This window comes from Humulus lupulus, chromosome 1 (assembly GCF_963169125.1).
Source record: "Humulus lupulus chromosome 1, drHumLupu1.1, whole genome shotgun sequence".
In the NCBI taxonomy this organism is placed as follows: Eukaryota; Viridiplantae; Streptophyta; class Magnoliopsida; order Rosales; family Cannabaceae; genus Humulus; species Humulus lupulus.
The window spans coordinates 298617609-298626178 of record NC_084793.1 but is presented as its reverse complement, the minus strand read 5'-3'; the positions used below and the strand labels follow the sequence as shown (position 1 = coordinate 298626178).

The 8570-nt window shown below is 32.3% G+C and overlaps 1 protein-coding gene across 3 annotated transcripts; it reads right to left on the bottom strand.

The window, feature by feature from the left end:
• Nucleotides 1-446: 446 nt before the first annotated feature.
• On the bottom strand, nt 447-4127 carry LOC133811389 (ureide permease 3-like). 3 transcript variants are annotated; one of them, XM_062246169.1, is made up of 9 exons: nt 3906-4127; nt 3712-3730; nt 3466-3591; nt 2849-2968; nt 2087-2176; nt 1500-1638; nt 1225-1386; nt 1059-1103; nt 447-677 (listed from the first exon to the last, which is right to left on the bottom strand). In XM_062246169.1, exons 5-9 carry the CDS (start codon nt 2168-2170, stop codon nt 664-666), a joined length of 444 nt encoding a protein of 147 aa, XP_062102153.1. In that variant the 5' UTR covers nt 2171-2176; nt 2849-2968; nt 3466-3591; nt 3712-3730; nt 3906-4127; the 3' UTR covers nt 447-663. The 3 variants fall into 3 exon arrangements, 2 of the variants coding, with proteins under 2 accessions (XP_062102153.1, XP_062102152.1); XM_062246168.1 differs by having other exon boundaries at nt 3712-4127; XR_009882988.1 differs by lacking the exon at nt 2087-2176 and having other exon boundaries at nt 1059-1114; nt 3712-4127.
• Between the last annotated feature and the right edge of the window lie 4443 nt (nt 4128-8570).

Below are 8570 nucleotides of genomic sequence, written 5' to 3'. Positions count from 1 at the left end.
ATAACACTAAAAATTTGTTATCAAAACATACCATAACACTTTTTGATGTGTTAAGACCGACTATGTTATCGTAGGTCAGGGTACTTTACATAACACTTTATCATTGTTATACAGATGTGTTATTATACTATCAATGATAAAACAATTTCTGTGTTATTTTAATAAATGGATAAGTGTTTAATTATGTTATTTATAGTCGATTATATAACACATTTCAATACTTATAAAATTGTGTTATACTACACTTTAGTATAACACTTTTTTTGTGTTATACTACCCTTAGTATAACACATTTTTTGTGTTATACTACACTTTAGTATAACACATTATTTGTGTTATACTACACTTTAGTATAAGACATGTGTTATATTAGCTTAGAGAAACATAATCTTTTTTTACATAGACAAAACTAGGAAAACAAATATGAAAGTTGAAGCCAAAAAAGGTAACATAAATAGATTTTTATTAATTACTCAAATGTAATTACAATATTTAGTCTACTAGTTTAGGCTTAAGAAATCATATTACTACATAATTTATGCCCATTTCAGATTCCTTTATCACTAAATACAAAATAAAAAATGTATACAAAAATTAGTGAAATACATTATTCTATTCTAAAGGCCTCAACTACAAATGTTGTCAAGAATTGCTCCAAAGAAATCATCTCAATATACCTGCACATTGTAAAAAAAAAAGTCCTTTTATTATTAAGAACATAAGACTTAAGCTAGTTTCCATCTGTAAGCATATAAAGTTTAAATTAAATTTGTAATAACTCCAAAACTTGACGAAATAGCAGGGTATAGCAAGATGTACTACCATGCAAAACAACGACTGAAGCAACAAAACATGCAACTTAAAATAAGGCTTGTGAAATGTATCAAGATAACAAATATATCATTCTCAATGATCAAAAAGTATGTGAGGAAGAATTGATTCCAGGACTCTAAATTCTGTCCATAAATCCCCCAAAAAATTAAAGAATAAAAACAGAATCACACTTTGACTTCTTATACAACAAAATCATAAAAAAAAACAATAAAATAAAAATGCACCTGGAAACTTCTTTAGCATCTTTAATATAAGGTTTAGCCCAATTTCTGCAATAAAACTAAAAATAAAGTTAGAAAAAAGAACTCTTTCTAATAAAAAGAAAAAAGAATGTCACCTAGAAACAAGATAATTCTTTGATAACCTTAACATTTAATGAATGAAATATACCCTTCTTTAGATTAAAAACCTTCAAGATTTTCTTTATTATCAGCTGCATTAGATGAGTGTACAGTAGAAGCAAGGCAAACTGCAACCAAGAAGCAGCCACACCAGGGAAAAGGATCTCGGCTCTATTAATTCTATTGTCTAAAAAGTAATTCAAGGTTGTTCCTATCACCATTAAAGATCGAAACAGAAGCAAAAAATTTAGTATCTATAAGAGCAACACAAACAAACATCAACATTTAGAAATGGTCAGAGAGAGAGAGAATGAAAGAAAGGACCTATAACAACTGTTATGCTTGTAGTGATCACTTCTATGACTGATAAGCCAACAAAAGCCCAAGCATACTGAGTTGAGAGATTTCCAAGGCTTAGTACCACCCCTCCTGCCATTGCAAACATCACAGAAGGCCAATTATCCTGCACCAATCACCCTAACATGAATCAAAACCAAATACATACAATACAATACAACTCCATTATGGCAAACATATGAAATTTTCATTATGCTGTGTTCCTTATCACTGGTCTCTCCAAATAGCACCACATTCATCAAAGAGAATAGAGAATGAATGAACTAAACTTTATCTAAATATATGCAAGTGTTGAATATTTGTGATTCAACACTTGTAATGAGCTAAAAAATATAATCAATACTGAATTAATCATGAGAAGGAGCAGCCAAAAGAATTATATAAAAAAAGAAGAGGAAAAACAAAAAAGAATGGATTCTAGACATGTCTCATAATAATTGGACCTTTTTATTAAACTTCATGGAGACAAGACTCATAATAAAATTGTCTAGCAATATTTTTATCTCATTTTCTTATCTAACTTTTAGCTTCTATAAAAATAAATTGATTTTCACCTCTGCTAAATTGATTTTCATCTCTGATCGGGTAAAAATAAAAAAAATAAAAGTGAATCTCCAGTATCTGATCAACTTCAACATTCAAACCTACACATACATATAAGTGAATCAAAACATATATAATAATAAATGAATAGGAAAATATACATAGTAACTTGTCCTGAGTTTCAGTTCCATACAAAGAGACTCAATTTACTAATATTAAAAAATAAGTTTACAACATAATCAATGGGTTGAAGAGATATTTAATATTCTTACATTACATATAAATAGGTGATACTGAAAATTTAAAAAAAAATACCTATCTCAAGTGTATCTGCAAGAAAAAGGAAATAAAAGCTGAAACTTGAAAATAAATTTCATAAATTTAAAATTTATAATGCCAAGGATAGTTTTAGTTTTATAGATGTTGGGGCTTTTGCTGAATATAATGTCACCATTTAATAGGCTTTTGAAGCATTTGTTTTTAAATAGGGTTTGGAAGTCCATTTCATTATATAAATTTGGAAAGTTTTTAACTTATTAGAAATTCATTTTCTCTTTTCATTCCATGGGAAATTATTATTTATTCTTCTCCATGTAAAAAAATTGTGAAGTAAGAAATAAATAAATTTGAACGACAAAAGATCAGAGAATATCACTATCCATACATGAATCGTACAAATATATAGGCAGGTCTCCTAAAAGACCTTGGAGATAGCAAGCATGCACTAACTAGGCATTCTTTCATAGCGATCAAACAAAAGAATTAGTACTTACCAGTGATTTCTAAGTCGATTCAAACAAGAGGCATCTTATACTCTGTTGAAGGGGTATTATGTTTGGTTTTTTCCTCCATTGCCTTGCTATCATGGTTACTTGCTTTGTTATCTCCCATGCCTGCACCAAGAAGTCTGTAATAATTAGTAAGAACAATTTGGCAAACAGCAAACAGGCACATTGCCTATCAATGATTGTACATAAGGCATCAATCAAACTCAACTAAATACCAATAAATCATTCCAAAAATAAATAAAAACAAAGAGGACAATGAAATAGGTGGATCCCACGAGTGGAGCCCAATTCTTCTGTGCAAGTGTGGTGATATCGCATAGGTGACAAGTGCATCAGAAATCAAAACAGGACAAGGAAATAGCAACACCAGTCAAATGAAGAAAGGGTCCAATACAAAAAAATCACTTGCTTTGTGAAGGTTTTCTTAAAATACGGATCCTAAGCACATTTAAGTTTAATATCTTATCTTCCATCCAGCCCTAGAGAAATATGCAATGGTATACAGATACTTTCTGCTAGAGAGATTTATGAATTGAAGTGGGTATTGATGAATTTTATAGAATATATAAACACAATAAGAGATGGTAACAAAGTTAACTTACGAGCCAAGCAGCTTCTTCCATCTGGGGCAATAGTGTAATGTTAGAGAAGTACTACGGACAAGAGAAAGAGAATGCAGAAACTTGCTTCGAAATCTTAAGATCCACTACACTTTGGTCTGTAGAAACCTGAAAAAGAAAGAAAAAAACAATAAACAAAGACTTTTAAGCACTACAGTAATCTAAGATAGAGGAAAACAATATAAATAGAGAAACAAACACTCCTTAAAATAAAACCTATGCACTTACTCTGTTAAAAATTCTTCCACTGGGAGTAGCATCAAAGAACAACATAAGAGCGTGAAAAAGGCATTCATGCATTTTATTAAAGAGTAAAGTAGCTGTCTTATGAGAGGTTGTGACTAGAAGCATAGATCTCACAAGGACACAAAAGAACTTCCAATGGCCAAAATAACATATACGACTATAAGCATGGTGCTCACAAGAGGCTTTTCATCTTCTAAAACAAGACTAGCCAATGCCATCCAGTAGTTGCTTCTGATTTGAAGGCCATGAAATAAAACTTGTGCAAGCAGTATAAGAGGCACAAGAGCTCCTCCATATGCTGTTGTAAAGTATTTCCAATAGACTAAAAAACACACTCTTCCCTTCTCTCTTTCTTCTTCTTGAACAAGCTGCATTTTTGGTTCCTCGCTTTTTGCTTCTTCTTTCTTCATTAGCTTACTTGCACTGGCTGATTTTAAACAAATTAGAGAGCAATGAATTTTCTATGATGATATGATATCACAAAGAAATGCATACAACTCACTTACCAGTATAAGATTAGTTGTGGGTAAGAATTCAATTTGATGAGTGACATAAATAATTGTTTTTGAACTCAAGAGGCCTAGTATGCATTCCTGTTATCAAGAAAAAAAAATAGATGGTTCAGAATAATAGAAAAGAATTATCTAAAATGCATAGAAGGTATTTTCTCTTTTGCTTATTCATTCAACGTAATTATTTTTTTTTAACATAAATTGATTACCCTGAAGAGATGAGAACCTATGTGAGCATCCACAGCACTGAAAGGATCATCAAACAGATAGATATCAACATCTTGATATAAGGCACGTGCAATTTGTATTCTCTGCTTTTGTCCACTGCTCAAATTAATTCCTCTCTCCCCAATGACTGTCTGATCACCAAATGAAAGGATTTCCGGGTCCTTCTTCAAGGAACATGCTTCTAAAACCCTCTCATACTTTTCCCTGTCCATCTCTTTACCAAACAAAATGTTCTCTTCTATCTTATGCGAGAGTTCTGCGTAACTAAACCTCAAGATGAGAACTTTTTCCATTTTATTGATTTGAGAAAGGAACAAGACAAAGAAGAGAGTGTATGAATTGAATTGGAAGCTAGCAGAGCCTATAGAGAAATAATTTGAAACTATATATAAGTGGTGAAAAATAATATTCTTAAAATATGTCCTAGCCTAGGAGAGATTGAACTCTTCTTGAAAATTGTCCACTCTTTTTGAAGCAAACACAATAGGAGCAATAGAAACAGTGAATTATTGTTCTCCTTTAGTGCTGCATCATGTCTTTGACACACCTTTTTCTATTGCAGACCAAGCCAAGCCAAGGGCAAGAAAAGAAGTCACAAGGAATGAACTGAGTGAGCTTAGACAAATAAACACACTAGCACACACACACACACACATAGAAAGAGAAAGAGAGATAGAGTATAAACTATATATTATGCCGAGGTTTGGTTGGGCCAAGCTTTTTGATCAAAGAACAAGTGCAAAAGGTTCTTCATGGCTATACTTTGAATATCCATTTTATTTTCCTGAGAAGTCAACTTAGAAGGAAAAAGAAATTGAAGATGCATATACTAATTATATTGCACCCCAAAAACTGGCGGCTGCAGCAGAGAAGTGGCAAACTTATATTTGCAAATAAAGCACTTTCTTTCGGCTGTTTGCATCTTTATATATATGTCTGTCTATCTTCTTGATTAATGACAGTTAATACTACAAGGTCCTTGCATTCTCAATTTTACTGTTCCAGTTAGTATCTCTAAAAGAAACAACAGAAAAGCAAAGGGCAGAACAAAGACAGGGACAAAACAATTAACCAAAATAGGCACGAACAAGGTATATAATTCTCATTTACTGAAGCATAATATAACACTATCATTATATGTATCTTTCTCGTTGATCATTTTCAACTATATTTTTTTGCTATATATATATATGATAAATGAGATAATATAATTTTTACAACTATATAGCAAGAAGAGGAAAATAACTATATTTCTCTTGAAAAAAAAAGTAGTCAAGGGACAACTCTATAACTATACAGAATCTTATATTGCTTTATGCTATATATGTAGGCCATTACATAGAATAACATATATATTTTTCTCTTAAAAAACTAATATAAATACATATACCATGATGCATAGAGAGCCTCAACCAAATTGAAAGGATATGGTTCTTGATAGTTCATCAGTTAACTTTATTTGCAGTTTGATCTGATTCTAGCTAGTAAATTATAAAATAATTCATGTTCATATTTCAGGGTGACTAAGAAGTTTGGATGGCCACTACATGGTCCTTGCATTCTCAATTTTACTGTTTCAGTCAGTATCTATAAAAGAAACAACAGAAAAGCAAAGGGCAGCACAAAGACAAGGACAAAACAATTAACCAAAATAGGCACAAACAAGGTATATAATTCTCATACTGACGTATATATGTGGATATCATGCTGACAAATTTCAGGGCATAAAATTACTAAATCTGAGGGGAAAGCTGAAATAAGGAACTCAAAAATAAAAGTATGGTTAAGGCTACGTTAGACTAACAAGTATTTGGAAAGAGAAATAAAGAGATATTTCATACTCACAATTATAGAAAGGTAGTAGCAATCCAAGCAAACTGGTAGAGCGATCGTTAAATTGCCGAATCAAGCATCAATGTCGGTGGAAAACAATTATAATACAAAAATACTGATGCTTTCCAAACAAAGGAAATAAACAAAGTTAAATAATGTCTAATAAATACATGTGGTCAAAAGGTTAAAAAAAAGGTTCAATATGTCATATAATTAGACAAACAAAAATAGGTTGAACAGTGATCTAAACCAGCGGTGAGCAATGAGCTCAATCTGCGGAGGTGCTCTTCGATCTACACTTCGATCTATATGAGGAAGCTGTTCTCCGATCTGCAAAACACAAACAAGGAGAAGAAGGAGGAGGAGGGGCCCGGGCCAGATATATCTTGAGATTTTAATTTTACATAAAAATCTAAATTTAAACAAGGTGCATAGAAGAGTTATAATTACACATGTGCTCTTACCTTTGTTCTTGTAGATGCTTCATTGCCAAGAGAAAGCACGGGAGAGGGCATCCCCAAAGAAGAGAGCAATAGAGAGGGCTTCCAATGGGGAGAAAAATTGAAGGTGAGGGTTTCGCTGGGAAGAGAAAACAATTGAGTGGAATTTACATAGGAGAGAGTGACGGAGAAAGTACTCCACGAAGAGAGAGCAATCAAGAGGAACCAAGGAGAGAGTGTTTTAGAGAGAGAAAGAGAGTGAGTGAGGAAAATAACATAGCATTGGAAAGCCATTGGAAAAAAATATGTTTAACCTTTCACATAAAAAATATAACATTGCCGCTCAAACATTTTGAGGCCCGCCTTTTTTTTTTTACTTTGGCACTTTCCTGTATTTTAATTATAATACTTTTTAAATAGTATTATAATTATGTGTTATGGAAATTGGTGTTTGGTGTAGTGCAACCAAGTGCATGTCTGCTCAGTCAGGTGCGTGTCTGCCTAGTAAAGGTGTGGTCGACCAGCTTGGATGAGATATGGATCGACTAGATAGAGCAAAGCTACGCACGAGATCCCAGAAACGGATTCAACAAGAATCGGTTTTGGCTTCCGCGGGAACCTCTCATTTATCCCACAAATATAGTGTACTGTTATATTTTGAATATTATTGTAAATTAAATATAATGAGAATAACAAAATATCCCGATTATGAGGGGATATCATCTATACGATCCTGAGCCTATAAATACAAGGCTTATGGCATCATAAAAGGGACTTTTGAACTTTTGATTCAAATTCTTATTTTCTAGAGAGAGATAGTACTTGTATTTGAGAGAACTCTTGTATTCTTGTAAACTGCACTGAAGAAACTCAGTTGCACTGAAGAAACTCAGTTGACTCAGGTTTATCTGATCTTGAGTGCAGATCTATAATCACAACTCTAAGTGGATTAGGCTATTACCAACATATTGGGGCTAAACCACTATAAAATTGTTTGTGTCGTTTATTTTTGTTGAAGGTTTTTATTGTTTTTTACGTCTACACGTCGTTGCCCAAAAATGCAGTCAACACTTTGCATTACAAGTTTACTGACTTGACCGTCATAGTGTCTTCGGTCGACATCACTCCGACTCCAAGTTTCAGTCTTCTTTTTTCTTTATTTTGCAAGTTCAGTGCCCACAAAGGTTCATTCAGATCATTATAGATTTTACCATCTTCACACATATATATAGACATATATATGATGACGCATATAAAATTATACTATTAGCTCAAAGGTTCAATACAAAATTTGATATTTTTATAACACTTATAATACAATGATATTTTTCTAAATTTGAGAATTTTTTGTATGAAAAAAAAAGTAGTTTTCTAAAATTAATCTCATTTTTACTAGGAGCTTAGGCTGGCATGGCATGGTATTAGCTAAATAATAAAAAATTAGAAGGAAAAAAAAGGTTTGTTAACCTTACATTTTTAATTTATTCATTTAGAAACAAGCCAATTTACCTTATCTTCATCTTTGCAAGCTCTATCTCTTACATTTTAAAATAAAAATTAACAATATTTTTTTCATTAGAAATAATGCTTATGTAAATTTCATGTACTTAGTCAATGATGATGTTTCAGTAGCACCAACAGAGAAAGAGATTTGTTGTGGTAACAAAAATGGCTGCAAATAAGGGTTATATTTCCATTAAAGAATTTTTCTTTCAAAATGACTCCACCAAAGATAATAATGTATTGAGCCTAAGATTAGTGATGCACACAGGGTGGGGAATTGGCGGGGAGCCCCCCGTTCCCGTCCCCGCTCTATCCCCACTTATTC